This window comes from Ictalurus punctatus, chromosome 19, assembly GCF_001660625.3.
Source record: "Ictalurus punctatus breed USDA103 chromosome 19, Coco_2.0, whole genome shotgun sequence".
NCBI lineage: Eukaryota > Metazoa > Chordata > Actinopteri > Siluriformes > Ictaluridae > Ictalurus > Ictalurus punctatus.
The window spans coordinates 6217705-6234602 of record NC_030434.2 but is presented as its reverse complement, the minus strand read 5'-3'; the positions used below and the strand labels follow the sequence as shown (position 1 = coordinate 6234602).

The 16898-nt window shown below is 38.3% G+C and overlaps 2 protein-coding genes across 10 annotated transcripts in view; one reads left to right on the top strand and one right to left on the bottom strand.

The window, feature by feature from the left end:
• Positions 1-8188, bottom strand: part of LOC128635404 (uncharacterized) — a 166789-nt gene extending 158601 nt beyond the window's left edge. Inside the window, exon 1 of the mRNA XM_053688274.1 lies at positions 7951-8188. Within this exon, the coding sequence (XP_053544249.1) occupies positions 7951-7985 (35 nt within the window). The 5' untranslated portion in view covers positions 7986-8188. The remainder of the gene's footprint in view (positions 1-7950) is intronic.
• LOC108280067 (NACHT, LRR and PYD domains-containing protein 12) overlaps positions 1-16898 on the top strand; it is a 353895-nt gene that overhangs the window by 262280 nt on the left and 74717 nt on the right. The gene's annotated exons all lie outside the window — the stretch shown is intronic.

Sequence of the window (16898 nt, the reverse complement as noted above, 5' to 3'; positions counted from 1 at the left end):
CAGAGGACCTGGACATTTTGTTAGGACACATGGCATCATGGACTCTATGAAATATCAACAGATATTAAATGAAAACCTCACTGCCTCTGCCAGAAAGATTAAAATGGGCCGTGGTTGGGTCTTCCAGCAGGACAATGATCCAAAACATACATCAAAATCAACACAAAAATGGTTTACTGACCACAAAATCAAGGTCCTTCCATGGCCATCCCGGTCCCCTGACTTGAAACCCATAGAAATCCTGAAGAGGAGAGTCCACCGGCATGGACCTTGAAATGTGAAGGATCTGGAGATGGAGGAATTGTCTCAGATCCCTTGCCATGTATTCTCCAACATCATCAGGCATTATGGGAGAAGACTCAGCTGTTATCTTGGCAAAGGGAGGTAGCACAAAGTATTGACTAAAAGGGTGCCAATAATTGTAATTGAATATATATCACCATAACTTACACACCGTAACCACATAACATAACCAGACAGTTCAGATATATGAACGGGGAGATTATGATTTTAATGCACCTGTCAATGGTTTTAGGCTCACCAGTATTAAAAATTTAACAAAAAGGTAAACTTGTTGTGAAGTTTAACTGTACATTTGTTTGTGTGTTTTTTAGGAGTGTTCTCCATTCCAGCAGAAGAGATCTGACTCTTCAGGACTCAACTGTGTGTTTGTGCAAACTTTACTAATATTCAAAGATGGATCTCAATAAACTCAAAAAAGGCTTTAAAAACAGGTAACTGACCAATCTAAAATATTTATTAAGTACATATGAAAGGAATAACTTAACCAAAGTTTTACTCTTAATGAAACTCTAACAGTCACCACTTAGCATAAAAATGTTAGATTCAATTCATTGTATGTAAAATGATGTCCTCATTAAATTAACAAGTTAATGAAAACAGTAAAGAGTGTATATAAATGACTAAAGGTCTGTCTATAATGTGGTCCAGTATACTCCAGGGAAAGAGATTAGAATCATGAGCACCCAGCTGTATCTCCATGAAGAGTGATGATTCTATGGAGACATCTTTGAATTTTAAAGCTGAAAGCCCCTCACTTCTACACAGGTAACGTCTCCTCACTGTTAATGTCACTGCTAATGTCACAGTTCCAGAACTAAAACTAGAACTGAATATATTATTTATCACGGTATGTAGTATTCTGTTGTACTGGACTGTATCGCTTACTGTCTGCATTTTAACAGAATTCATGATTTTGCAATACAACAATATATAAATAAACCATTGGGAATCCCTACTGTGATCAATCAATCTGGACCTCTGAGTGAGACACGCCAGTCTGATGTCTCCTTCTGACATATATTCCCCGAAATAAAACATAGTGGAATTGTAATAACTTGTGAAAGCTTGAATCATGGGGAAAAAATAGCAGGTATTTAGTGATTGTTAAAAGCAAGTAGGGCTGCAACTAAGGATTATTTTCATAATTGATTAATCGCCCAATTATTATGATTTTTTTTTTACATTAATCGGAAGGGGGAAACCTTTTTAATACTCTTTGTATGTGTATTTAAAATAAAATACACAAACTGAGTGTTACAACTAAAAACTAAATGTAGACTAAAACTACATAGCAATTGAAATTGTTCAACACAATGAATGTTTCAAGTAGTTTCCCCCAAATTCAACTGAAAATGCAACTTATAAAGATTTCTCCAGTTTCAAATTCATTCAATCCCTTCATGGCAAGTATCTTTAACACTTAGTAGAGCACACTTTTGCTGTTATGACCTGCTGAAAATGACATGCATAGACAGACACCAGTTTCTGGAAGCGTTCCTGAGGAATATTAGCCCATTCCTCATGAGCCTCCGGGTCAGTAATATTCTTGGGTTTGCGTGCTGCAACCACCACCTTCAAATCCCACCAGAGATTTTTTATGGGGTAAGTCAGGTGACTGTGATGGCCCTGTAGAATCTTCCAGGACTTCTTCTGCAACCAAGCCTAGGTGGAATTTGAGGTATGCTTGGGATCAGTTTCCTGTTGGAAGGTCCAATGATGCCCAAGTTTCAGCTTCCACACAGACAACATGATGTTTTCTTCTAGAATTACCTGATACGTCAATGAATCCATCTTGCCTTCCACATGCTTGGGTTTCCAGAGCCAGAGGATGCAAAGCAGCCACAGAGCATCACCGAGCCACCACCGTGCTCGACTGTGGACAGAGTGTTCTTTCTTCATTCTTCTTCCTCCAGACATTCCGCTGATCCATCGTGCCGAAAAGTTCCAGTTTTGTTTCATCGCTCCACAGCACAGAATCCCAAAACTTCTGTGGCTTATTTATATGATTTTGAGCGACTTTTCTTGTGCTTTTGGGTCAGTAGTGGTGAACATCTTGAAGTTCTGGCATGCAAACCTTCTGCGTTTAGTATGCACCTTATTGTGCTCACTGAAACCTCAGTGCCTGTTGCCACCGAGTCTTGCTGCAGGTCTTTTGCAGTCACTCGAGGGTTTTTCACAACCTGCCTTCTCAGAAATCTGGTTGCAGCCGTTGATAGCCTTTTTCTGCCCCGTACAAGGAGTGTAACTACTGTTCCCTTAACTTTGAACTTTGAACATTCAGTGCCTTCGCTAGCTTTTTGTATCCTGTTCCTTGTTTGTGAAGGGCTATGATCTCCTGGAGCAACTAATGAAGCCCTTGCTTAGTTGCATCAGGTGTGCTTGAGACAACATCTGTTTTGCATATTTGTGCTTTTGTGAGGGATTCTAATCAGGGGGTTGAATAATTTTGAGACTGGAGAAGTCATATTATAAGTTGCATTTTCAGTTGAATTTGGGGAAACCAGTTGAAGCATTCATTGTGTTGAACTATTTCAATTGGTTTTGTTTCTATAATGTAATAATATAATATACTGTTTGTATAATGCATAAGTATTTATGCATTATAATTTTTATGGATGCACAAAAAAGCACTGATAATTAAACTACAGTCCTTAATTAATATTAAAGTCTCACTTTCACTGCACCTTACGGTTTTGTTATTCACTGTCTTTAGGCGTATTGTTTTAATTATTTTTACTTTGATTGTACCATTTTAATTAGACATTACAGCTTTTACTTGCGCTACACTGTCTATCACCATGTCTACATTGCGATTGAGAAGCAACACGGCCTAAACTTTTTAAGCAACTCACATTAGTTTCCCCAACCTAGTGCACAGTGGAGTATTGTGAATATAAACATACTGTAAGTTTGTGCTTGTTATGCTTCTGTGCAACACAAGCTCCGCTTTGTAAAGTCTGCAGGTTACAGTCTTCTTCTAGGCATTTAATATAAAATACTCCCCTGTTTGAGAGGACTTGAGTCGCACAATTTTTTCCACTGTCATGACTGAGGTCATGTTGGGAATAAAAGGTAACGCTGACAAACAGTAAAGTGAAAAAATTGATTGTCGTTGACTCTGGGTATTCTTCTAAAGCTAGCATCATCGCATTATGTGTGTTTGACATCACGTGCTATCGACTGGGAAACAGCTTATACTTCCAGTTAGTAAAAACACCGCTAGTGTTACATTTGAGACGATACTACTCGTCTAAAATTCATGCACTAGACAGTAGACTACATATTGCAAGTGTATAATATTTAATTTGAGACACAGCTTTTGTCTGTACACCGATGCATGTTTTCAGAACAGAAGTAACCCTGTGTCATGCGCAGACCAGCTAATCGATAATGAGGGTCATTGACAACGATTTTCATAATTGATAATCAGTTTAATCGATTAGTTGTTGCAGCTCTAAATGCAAGCCAGAATTTTGTTCTACAATGTCACATTATCAAAATACTTTCAAAGCCAGCAGAAGATGGTTGTTTTAACAGGCAGTTTGGAGAAAGAATTCTGGTCCGAGTTGCTCCGTCTTTGCAGCACACATTTCGTCACAGATAAGCTTGCTCACTATAAAAAATGCTAAGAATTTAACAAGCTTAGCTTGCTAGTTAAGAACATGCCTAATTTATTTTGCGAATAATTGAATCCAATCTATTGAATTATTAAAAAATAATGCACACCTCAAGGTGGTAATGCCTCAAGTTATTATTCAATGGACTGGAGTCAATTATTCCGCTTAAATCATAATTACCACACCTCAAAATATTGTTCGGATGTTTTATTTCAAGACATCTGTCAGGTTTTTGTCTTTAAAACTCTCTTCTGTGTGGAACTAATTTATTAAACATTCCATGACAAGCCTCCTGCTCAAGCCCACGTATCTCAAGCCTCCTTCCAAAATATCATGCTAGTCACAGAGGCCTGAGCCAGTTATTGGGGAGAGAGAGAGAGAATTTTTCACAGGTTAATTTTTTTTTTCGTTTCATGCTGATAATATAAAAAAAGAACAAATAAGTAAATATTGATAAGCCTACTTGTTCACAGGGTTTTTTGTTTTTTATTACTGCAGAAAATACAATAAATAAATATTGATGCTTGCTCACCAGCATATCACACATGCTCTCTTGTGCTCTCTGTCTTTTGTTCTTGCTCCAACCCCAATAACTGCATATCAATGACTCAAGCCTCTGCTTCGCCTCATAGCAGCATTCCTACCTCGGGTGCGCAATATTTTTCTAATTATTCAATCAGTTTTTCCTTTCATATTTCTGATAAATCATAGTTTTCTGTCTAACGTTCTAACTTTCTCATTATTTCATTTAACTTGGTATTGTGATATGGTACTGTAATGTGGTCAAGACCTGACTGGAACTACTTTTGCTGTCCATTTACCAAAAAATAATTGCACACCTCAGAATGTCTGTTAGCCAATTAGAATCGAGAATTTAACAGCACTGTGGTATAAATTGCTTTAACAAACCAAAGTAAATTGTCCTTACCCATGTAACTACTAGCAAGATGGCTCATAAGGTCACTAACACAAAGGTATATAATCATGCAACATTGCTAGCTAACAATATGGTAGCTGTTTGCATTGTTGCTAACTTCAGTTATTTTACTCAGTGTAGTTGTAAAAGAACTACAGTTGCTCTCTGCCTCCTGTTGTTCTTCTCGCTGGTGCTGTTCTTCTTCTGTTTAATCTGGCTTGAACATGTATGGTTGGATGCCACTTTGAAACAGTAACTGAAAAATCTCCTCATACGTTGTGCCATTTCTGTCACTCGGGAAAAACCATCCACTCTATCTAGGGTTGGCAACCATCTGTCCTTCATAAACAGGATTGTCCCGTATTGAAAAGTAAAATGTTGAATCCTTTATTGAGTTGATACGTGACATGGTTTGTCCCTCATTCAAGTCTACACAGTGGTGAGAATAACATAATAGTGAATAAAATCAAACCAGTTCCATAAAAAAAATAGCACAGAAGCTCAAAATCAGTTATATAGGACAGAGAATAATGGGCACACACTTTGCGAGATTGCACGTCAACAACATCATTGTTCTGACTATGGAGTCTGTGGTTTTGAAAATCGTCTTCCAACACAAGTTTGGCCACGAAATGCAAGAGGCTGTTGAGATACAGATGGTATTGACAAGTGTATTGTATCAAGGGTATTGACAAATATGATGTGCCTAAATTTATAATTAAAAATAAATTCTGATCATCCTGTCCAGGGTGTACCGCGCCTTGTGCACGATGCACCCTGGGATAGGCTCCAGGTTCCCTCATGACCCGGAAGAAGGAAAGGAGTAAGCGGTAGAAGATGGATGGATGGATGGATGGATGAATAATTTAGTACACCATAATGAATAAAGAAATGATTTAATAAAAGTGGGACTATACCTCTACAGACACACAGGGCGGTTGATGACAGTTGAATTTATGAATTTGAATACTTGTGTGAATGCAGTGTCAAAGTGTCATATCACAGAAAACCAGTTACTATGCATCCTGCACTGCAGCCTACAAACATGGCTGTCATGGACTACACTTCCCACACATGCACACACACCTACTCAGGAATTCTAATCACACACACCTGTTGCCAATCTCACACACACTCCACACTATATAAGAGACTTTTTTTTGTTTTGTTTTATGTTCATTGTTCTTGCCCTTCTTGATGATTCTTGGCTTGCCTAGTTTATGTCTGTATGCCAATTGCCTGACCCTTTGCTTGTTATTTTGCTATTATCTTGTGATTTGGATTTGTCTGACTGTGTGTTTTGTGTCTTGTGATTATATCTTGTGATTGGTCAAGAGAGGGCAGAAAGTCCAACCTGAAAGACACATCATCATCATAGCAAGTAAACCAAGATAAAAATCTGTTGATGAAGAGTGTGTCGTTGTGTCTCTACAGGTTGTTTAAGTGTGGTGTCTCAGATGAAGGCTGTGCTGCTCTGACTTCAGCTCTGAGCTCAAACCCCTCACACCTGAGAGACCTGAATCTGTCATCTAATAATGTAGGAGACTCAGGAGTGAAGAGTCTCTCTGCTGTACTGGAGAATCCTCTCTGTAAACTGAACACACTGAGGTAAGATCATCTCTCTGAGAATTAAATGACCTGCTCCTCAGTGAGACACATTCTCTAATAGTGAGACTGAAGCAGAAGTTTTAGGTTCATCATCAGTGTCCTGAGGAGGAAGATTGTTTGTTTTCACTGCACATTGATGATTTGTCTGAGTCTTTGGGTCAGATGTACATATGTGAGAAGCTGCAGCACAAAACGTGACTTGATGTGACTGCAATGTGTCTGAAATTACTGTGAAATTTACTAAAACATTGTAACTAATCACACAAACTGCACCTGGGACACAAACTAAATGCACTGTGTGTGAACTGCAGGGTTTAAAAGCAGCAGTGAAATGGAAATTATCTCAAATAGTGTTTGGAAACTAAAATCAGAAGTTAATGCCATAGGACTGAAAAGGTGAACCGTTAAATTAATTAAATTGGATTCTTTAATAAAAACAAAAAAGTGAGGTAAAGGCACTTACAAAAAATTCAAGCTACAGAAACAATCCTTTTTGTTTTTTATTGTTCTTAAAATTGAAAGTGTTTGTTCTGTGAGTGAATGTTCATTCAGTACATCTCTGTCTAGCTGCTATGAACAGGGTGACCAGATCTGCCTTACAGATGCAGCGCAATAGACAATCAGTATTAAGCAACTCAATAGAGGAGCAGTAAACCATGCAGTGAAACTCAATAGTTCTTTCACTAAGTTCCGACGATGGTCTCGTTTTATTCCACGTTTTATAATTAATAAGGAATGTCTATGAGGAAACCCACTGACTCAAATACATTCATATAGTAACACAGAGCTGAAGTTGAGAACAGGATCAATAGGTGTGTGTATGAGAGGAGATCACAGTGCATGCTCACTACTGTATGTTTTAATATACAGATATGATTAAAATAATGTAGGTAAAAATGTCCAAACTCCAATCCACAGCCAAAGAAATCAATCCACACTGGTGAGTCAAAAGTAGCTCAATTCCTCTTTAAAACCGGGGACCTGGCAACCGTTCCAACAACACACATGGTGCTAATTTACACCTGGTTTCGAGAGGTGGACAAAATAACGTGTAAAACTGACGACTGCTAATCTCACAATATTTTATTAAATTGAGCAGAATATATAACAGTTACACTTCCAAGGTTTGTACACTTTTTTTCCCTCAAATGCACAAAAATCTCAGCACGTCTGTCCCTTTGTCCTCATGTTATTCTTCTGTAGAAATTTTATTCACTGTGAATTTCACATCCTAAACCCGTAGAACCTGATGAACACAATGTGCAGACATTTTTACTCTGCATTAGTTTTAAAATACAGGAATATTTTATTTAACAATAAATTATCAGCAGTGATCTTGTTTAGAGAAGACATGAGTGTTAATTCTCCTCAGAATGAATGTTTTATAAAATCAGTTCTCACTCTCTAGGAGCTGCTCCTTTAAGAAGCTACATTGAGTGACGTTGCTCAGTAACATTTCTGCGTGGTGTGTATCCGTGTAACAGACTAGTTCAATGAAGAGTTTACTGTTGGCTCGAATTTAGCCTATTACCCAAAAACATTTAAAATTCAACTTAGAAGCCAATACTCACATCTACCTCTGAGACCAGTTGGAGATAGAAAAAATACACCAGCCGTGAGTGAGAAGAAGCAAGGGTCCAGCTTTATTGTTCCATTCCACCACACGAGATCCACACCGATGAGAATTCTCAGAAGTGATCCCCCATACCCTGAGCTTAAGCTCCAGTATTTATACTGTATTTACACACTAGATAACCCGTAGGTTTCCAGAAAAGGCCTATTTCACTTACCCATAGAATTGAAACCCGGGGTTTTACTTTACACATAAAATCAGAACTCAGGCATTTCCAACAACCCAGGAAACAAAAACCCAGTGTTTCTATTTACCTAGGTTTTCAAAAACCAGGGTTCTCTTTTACCTAGGTCTTCAAAAACCAGGGTTCTCCCTTACCTAGGTCTTCAGAAACCATGATTCCCATTTCCCTAGGTAATAAAAATGACGTAAGCAAGACGACTAAACAACCGGGAGGGACCTTGGTCTTATCGTTATCTCGAGGGGGGGGGCAGCCACCCTTATAACTGGCTTTCTTCATGGTTCTCTAAAAATTAAGGCTTTCCTTGCGAGACGAGAATCTTCACCATCTGAATCATGAGTAAGTTATATTTTCCTTTTTTTCCCGTACTTCTCATTTATAATTTATTTTCATATTTGCACTATATTTCTTATTTTATATATATTTATACTACTTGAAAAGCGGTTTACTGTACTTCCAACTTCTTAATATCATTACAGTTCTACTGTCCTGCATATCCTACTATTCTGTTTTTTATAGAGTTTCTCTATCACTATAAGATATTATTAAAGTTATTCGTGTGTGTTTATGTATGTTGTGTCTTGACTGTACGAGTGTGTGTGTGGGTGTGTGTTTTTAGCACTCCTCAGCTCGTACACTTCTTTTTGACTTTTTTCCTATTACTGCTCTTAAATTGCTCGTAATTCCAATCCGCCTAATCCCATTTCTATGTGTCTAGGTGCCGGTGCCCGTCGTCAGTCCCCTCTCTCTCCGTTACTGGACCTGGATCAGGGTTTGGACCTGGATCTGGATACTCATTACCAGCTTGTGCATCTCACTGCTGATATCATGATGCTACTTAACTATCTTCGCCGCACCCCCCCTAAGAATGGAGATCCGGGGTTCCCCCCTCTTCTTCGGTACAGAATCTGCCCCACGAACGTGCGTGTTGACGCTTCTACCCAGTCAGACCCAGAACCCCCCTCCAGCTTCCAATCCGAGGATGATGATGTTGTCTTCTCCGATCCGGGCCCCGACCATCCGTCCCTCTTCTCACCCACCAGTCCCAACTCTCAGTGGTCCGCTCACTTCACCCCCCCTGATTTCCCCATGTCCCCGGGACGCACCCCATTTTCCTCCCCCTCTTACTCTCCTCCAGACTACGCACCCACCCGTCCTGTGAATTACCAATAAAATTACATTTTTACTCATACTCAATCTCCCTCGTGTTTATTTCATGTCATTTTTATCCACAACATTACCTTCTCTGAAACAGACTCCACACCGTGTCTTTCCCCCCTGACTCTCGTACACTGTAATCAGAGGATATAATAAGATGAAATGTGTTTCAGTTTGTGTTAACACTGGAGCACGCTGTCAGAGTGGAGATTGGACTCATCTGAGAGATGAAGAACAGAACTGCAGTTGGTTGAGGAGTGCATGGGGCAACGCCAAAACAAAGTCATTTTAACTGTGATAAAAACAAAATGTTTATTTTAAGGGAGCCACTGAACAGTGGTGATGTTTTGGTCAGTGATAATTATATGTTGTGATTGATCAAGAGAGACCAGAAAGTCCAACATGAAAGGCACCTCATCATCATAGCAAGTAAACCAAGATAAAAATCTGTTGATGAAGAGTGTGTCATTGTGTCTGTACAGGTTGTGTGGTTGTGGTGTCTCAGATGAAGGCTGTGCTGCTCTGACTTCAGCTCTGAGATCAAACCCCTCACACCTGAGAGAACTGAATCTGTCCTGGAATAATGTAGGAGACTCAGGAGTGAAGAGTCTCTCTGCTGTACTGGAGAATCCTCTCTGTAAACTGTACACACTGAGGTAAGATCATCTCTCTGATAGTCACATGACCTGCTCCTCAGTGAGACATTCTCTAATAGTGAGACTGAAGCAGAAGTTTTAGGTTCATTTAACAACAAATTATCAGTGAGTAATCTGGTTTTGAAAAGACATGAGTGTTAATCCTCTTCAGAATTAATGTTTTATACTTTGATAATGTATCCATTGTATCTTTTAATTCATGACAGTGTTTGTTTTCCATGATGATTCAGACTTTTACTTCCTTCATTCTGTAATAATATAAATATATAGAGAGATATTAGATGAGAGAAACTTAATATAACACTCAGTATGATCATTTTAATTACACTGTTAATTATAATAAACAGGTGATATTAAATCCTCATGTCATTCTGAATAATAAAATAATTTTACAAACACATCATATTTAAAGTAATTCTTAAACCAAGATAAAAAAAAAAAAATCTGTTGAAGAGTGTGTCATTGTGTCTCTCTACAGGTTGTATGATTATGGTGTCTCAGATGAAGGCTGTGGTCCTCTGACTTCAGCTCTGAAATCAAACCCCTCACTCCTGAGAGATCTGGATCTGTCCTTTAATAATGTAGGAGACTCAGGAGTGAAGCTGCTCTCTGCTCTTAAGGATGATACAGGCCAAACTGCAGACACTGAGGTGAGTCATGACCTTTTTAGATACATTGTGTAAAAAAATAAAAGACCTAATAAATGAACCTGATTGTCATTAGTTTGTACATTTCTCTTTAGTTCCAGTAAATATCACATTACCAGGTTAGGGAATAAAACTAGTTTTAGAAATGTCACTATATTCTATTTAATCAGATTTTTTCTAACAATTGTCTTTAATGCTGTTTTGTGTTCAGTAAAGTGTGTTGATTTAAAGTTCATGTGAAGGTGAAGACAGGGAGTCAGACAGAGTCTACAAAATATCACAAACGAGTGCGTGAGAGTGATTGTAAATGAACACCTGGTCTCCTTGTGACAGCCTGCTATCTCTGACTTCATACTGCTGCTTTTGTCTGAACAAGATGATCTCTGCTTTTCCCTGTTTCTGATAAGCAGCACACTTTCTTCTCAACTCTCATTAAAGCTAATTAAAATGATTATATTTTATGCCACAGACATTTTATTTAAGCAGCCACTTTACTCACTCTGACACTTCTTCCAGCACCCTACCTCCACACCGTGTCTTCTGTCTTTCCTGTAACATTCACCTCGGCTTCTTCTTAAAGTCTGCACTTAAATATAAATGTAGAACAAGAGCTAAATGACACAGTAGTGTTCATTATTTAAAAACTCCAAAGCCTGTGATTGGATAAGAGCAGTGATGTGATGGGTAAATATCTGCTCATTTTCCTGTTAGAACTTGTGGAAGTTCTCATTTGTTCTCACTAAATGTTATAACACAGATGTTAGTAAGAATGAAGAAATGTAGAATGATTAATTATAAACAGGAGATGATGATGTTTCTCTTGGAGCAGAGATGATTACATGTTGATCATGAAGTACCACAGTCCAGTTTGTGGTTATTAATTCACATGTTTTTTCTTTTATATTCAGGGTGTGATGAACATCTGTGGATAGGAACAGTGGACAGGAAATGTCCAGAAAATGGGCAGGAATAGTTTCAAGACATTGGTGGAATTCTGACCTGACAGGATTGTCATCTGAGGAGTTTATCTGAGGAGTTCATCTGTGGAAGCCTCTAGGAGACTCACTACAAGTCACATTTTTCACTTTGTCCTTTGGTCAATTAATGTAGCAGTGCTGTTTTACTAAATATCAGCACTCTTGGAACACTGCTTATCTAATCAAATTAATGGACCAGAACTAACTGTTGTATAATATAGTTTTAATTGTTTGTGATTTTTCTGTGTTTATGTGAATAATATTTGTTTACTAATTGTAATATGTTTTAATATCTTTACACATTTGCAAACAATCTTTCCAGCCTAAATTAAAAAACTTCAGAGACAGAGAGTTAGTATATTTTAGAGTTAGTAGGGATTGTAGATGTCAAAAAGTAATCAAACTTTATTGAAACAATAAAGTGAGACAGTCTGCAGAAAGTTTAAATTATTCAAACACACACAACCCATTTTATACCTTTCTCCACAGCGTACTCATAATATTATTATTATTATTATTATTATTCATGTCTATATGTTATCTTAAATTTGTGGAGTATGTGCAGTTAGTTATTTTTCTTGAAAAGGTTTTGAGGACAAGTTTTCTTTTTTAAAAAAAAGGCTTCATTCAGAGAGAGTCTTTGTTTTTTTTCTCTCTAACCAACATTCCCTTCTTATGTCTCAATGAGTTTATGTCTGTTTTTAGCTGCGGTTTTTAGCTGCATCTACCTCCCTTCCTGAAGCCCTATCCTAACTCGTTAATTGGTATCCGGCATTCAACAAATAGGCAGGTAACAAATAGGCATTCAAACTCTCACCTTGATACTGATAGTAACAATTGAGTACCACATGATGTTCCACAAGGTGGTGGAGAATGCACCAAGATTCATAACTGAGTTCAATCTCATTGAACTTCAGTTTCTTAACATATCCATATTCAATGAATTTCTGAATCTCTTGCTCACATATAGCTGCATGATAAGGATCCTTAGCTAGCATTACTGCCTCTGGGATGCATTAAGAACCAATGTATTCTGAAATTGAAGTAAAGGAGTCACATATCTCTTAATTCCATTAATTTCTTCACACTGTTTTCTATTCTAGACACTCGAGCATCCTTATCTTGCTTAGAATGCAGTCTGATGCAGTTTAACCTTCTGAAACCTCCAGAGGGATGCCTCTTAGATGTTGATCGCATCGCTGGAAGATCTGCATTGGATAAGTCTGTTCAAGTAAATCAAGTATTTGAGCAGAAAAGGCACCTTGTATCTCGTATTTCCTTTGCTTACAAGGAGCTGGAGAAAAGGAAAAGGAAACAATGGTACCTTCAGTTTTCTCTGTACAGTGCCAAATCTTTCGAAGAACCAATGATTCTGCCACCCCATGAAGACCTAAACTCTTTTTTGTGCTGCAAAAAACATGAGCATGTTTTGCAAAAAAAATGCCTTTTCTGAACTGTTGTCTAAGATGGCATACAACTCCAGAGTCATTCCTTGGTGGCCTATTGCATGGCCTATTGCATCTCTGTCATGTGCTTGAACCAGTCTTCTTTTTAGTTCAGTGTGATTATGTATGCTCTGTTCCCCTTGAAACTCTACTGTTGCTTTGAGGTCCTCCTCACTATACTCAGTCACTGTAACAGTGACTGGGCAATGCTCAAATCTGCAGTAGCCAAGACACAAGAATTCAGAGCTCGCTGGTTTCAATCCCATACCTTCAGTCTGTGCCTTTTAAATTTAATAGAACAGTATAGGTGTATGGTCCTGAGTCCTTTCTAAATTATATTTGTCCACTGCAGCCCTTTGAAGCCTCTTTTGTGTCTGTTTTTTTCAGTTTATATCACTCATTACACTCAATAGAAAAGAATAAGGGGTTCTTCGGTAAACTGATTTTGTCAAATATATCTTCAACTGATGTGTTGCTCATTGACCCCTAATAAAAAAGTACAATGTTATTGTTGTGCCATAAAGAACAATGTGTTTCAATTATTTTCAATAGTAAATTAATAACATATTATGTGTGTAGTTGTACTGTGCCAACTGTGCTATTTCTCTGTTGTTGATCTGGTGCTGTTTATTTGGGGTTTGTTCATCAGCCCATGTGCTATATTTTATAAGAATGTGCTACAATTAAATTTAACAATACGTTCCTATAATATTTGGTATTTGGAAGACATTTCATGGTACCAGACTGTATTCCCCACACAACTGTGGACTAATTCATCCTAAAATTTCAGTTTTTGCATTATTATTTCAGTCAAACCTGAACATATTGTAGATAAAGAGTTTTTGTTACCCATAATCTAATTCTAACATCAAAACACAATCAAAATGTAATAAAAATGTAATGGAGGACAAGTCAATCCATCAGGCGATGATGACGTAAAAATGAAAAAAAAAAATCTGACACTAATGACCAAACAGCAGCACAGGGTTAAATCATCATTCATTTGTTACTTCGGCAAAATATTATTATTACTTTTATTGTTACATTAACATTTTAATTAATATGTTAAACTATTACACTTCTGGTTCAGTGCCTTGCTCAAGGACACTTTGACAAATTCTCCAGATCAAGTTCAAGTTTAAGTTCAAGTGGCTTTATTGTCATTTCAACCATATACATCTGGTACAGTACACAGTGAAACAAAGCAACATTCCTCCAGAACCACGGTACTACATAAAACAGCACACTAAACACATGAGACGACACAGAACTAAATAAGTTCTACACATTCTGCACAAATTGCACACGCAAACATATGTAAACAACATAGGACAGTACAATACTACTAAAATAAGACAATAGGCACAGTAAGTGACAGTGAAGCACCAACCAGTACACAGTTTTAGTTGGAAGTGTCTGATATAATAGGTAGTGCAGAAGGTAGGTGCCAAAGAGTAAAAATATAATGGACTTTATAATATTCAGGCTTCACAGCAAGTTGAGACGCTGCTAGGCTTTCATGGTTATGGAGCTGGTCTTGAGGGACCACGTTAGGTTCTCAGTCAGGTGAACACCAAAGAATTTGGTGCTCTTGACGATATCCACGGAGGACCCATCGATGTTCAACAGAGAGTGGTCGCGTCATGCTCTTTTGTTTTGTCCACATTCAGAGGCAGGTTGTTGGCCCTGCACCAGTCCATTAGCCTTTGCACGTCCTCTCTGTATGCTGACTCGTAGTTCTTGCTGATAAGACCCACCACGGTCGTGTCATTGGCCAACTTGATGATGTGATTGAAACCATACATTGCTGCACAGTCATGAGTCAGCAGAGTGAACAGCAATGGACTGAACACACAGCACTGAGGGGCCCCCGTGCTCAGTGTGGTGGTGCTGGAGATGCTGTTCCCAATCTGGATTGATTGAGGTCTCCCAATCAGGAACTCCAGGATACAGTTGCAGATGGAGGTGTTCAGGACCAGTAGGTTCAGCTTTCCAATCAGGTGCTGAAGAATGATTGTGTTGAATGCTGAACTGAAGTCAATGTACAGCATTTGAATGTAGGTGTCCTTTTGTCTTCTGGGAGACATGTAACTATCTTATCTAGCATCTGAAAGGCAATACTAAATAAAAAAAAGATTGTTAAACAAAATAATAACAATTTACAGCAATCATCCTGTTCAAACATTTACATTCCTCTGGCTCTTAATTTATCATGTTACCTGTTTGAGCATCACTGAACGGTTGCACCTTATGTAATAGTTGTGTACGAGTCCCTCAGTTGTCCTTAGTGTGAAAAAAATCCAGTAACATAAGTAGACTACAGTGTAAACATGTAATGGTAGTCTCAAACAGAAGGACTAATGAAGCCTTTCTCTGGCAGTTTGTCAGCATGAGCTGTAGCCTCTATTTGAAAGCATACTCCTACAAGACAGAGAAAAACTGAAAAAGGGAGGTTATGCCGTATGAATCTCTCAATGTGGTCTCATTGCCCCCCCACATGCCCCCCCCCCCCCCCCCCACCAACGCAAAACGTCAGCAAACTATTCTCAATCGTTTGTGTTGGTTTGTGCCGTAAAAATTTTCGTTTGTGCTGCTTCAGTTCAGGAGATATTAAAAGAATATTCATAAGTCATTCTGGGGTCACTCAGCCCCCCTCTCGCTCCAAATTAACCCCATATAGTCTCAATCATTTGTGCTGATAAAAGTGTCGTTTGTGCTGCTTCCGTTTTTAAAATATTAGGCATTAAGTTCTATGAGATTACGTCTCCAGCCCCCCACATGCTCCAAATTCAAACTAAATAGTCAAACTAAATAGTCTTAATCGTTCGTGCTTCGTTTGCGCTGGTTTGCACTGATAAAAGTTTCGTTTTGTGCTGCTTCCGTTTATAAAATATTAGACACTGACTTATAGGCGCAAATCTCCTCGGTGTGAAGACCCTTTTAGAGTCGAACTGCCGAAGACTTTTTCAAGACCTACAGAATGACCTATAAATATTCTTTTAATATCTCCAAATCCGAAGCAGCACAAATGAAGTGTTTATTGGCACAAACTAGCACAAACGAAGCACAATCGATTGAGACTATTTGGGGTTAATTTGGAGCATGTGGGGGGAGCTGGATGACCCCAGAATGACCTATAAATATTCTTTTAATATCTCCTGAACGAAGCAGCACAAACAAAAAATTTTACGGGACAAACCAGCAAAAACGAAGCACAAACGATTGAGAATATTTTGCCCACTGGAATTGGACGTGTGTCTATATCGTCTCAACGTACTGTAAAGATGATTGTTTGAGTGGCCAAAAAATCTCCAAGGATTACAGCTGGAGAATTGCAGAAGTTAGTTGCGTTTTAGGGTCAGAAAGTCTCCAAAACTACAATCCGAAGTCACCTACATCACCACAAGTTGTTTGGAAGAGTTTCAAGAAAACAGGCTCTACTTTCATCCAAAAACAAACTCAAGCATCTTCATTTTGTAGCCATATGGAAAAGTACCTCATGCCCACGGTTAAATATGGTGGTGGCTCTTTAATGTTTTGAGGCTGTTTTTCTGCCTGATGTCCTGGACATTTTGTTAGGATACATGGCATCATGGACTCTATCAAATATCAACAGATATTAATTGAAAACCTGACTGCCTCTGCCAGAAAGCTTCAAATGGGCCGTGGTTGGATCTTCCAGCAGGACAATGATCCAAAACACACATCAAAATCAACACAAAAATGGTTTACTGACCACAAAATCAAGGTCCTGTCA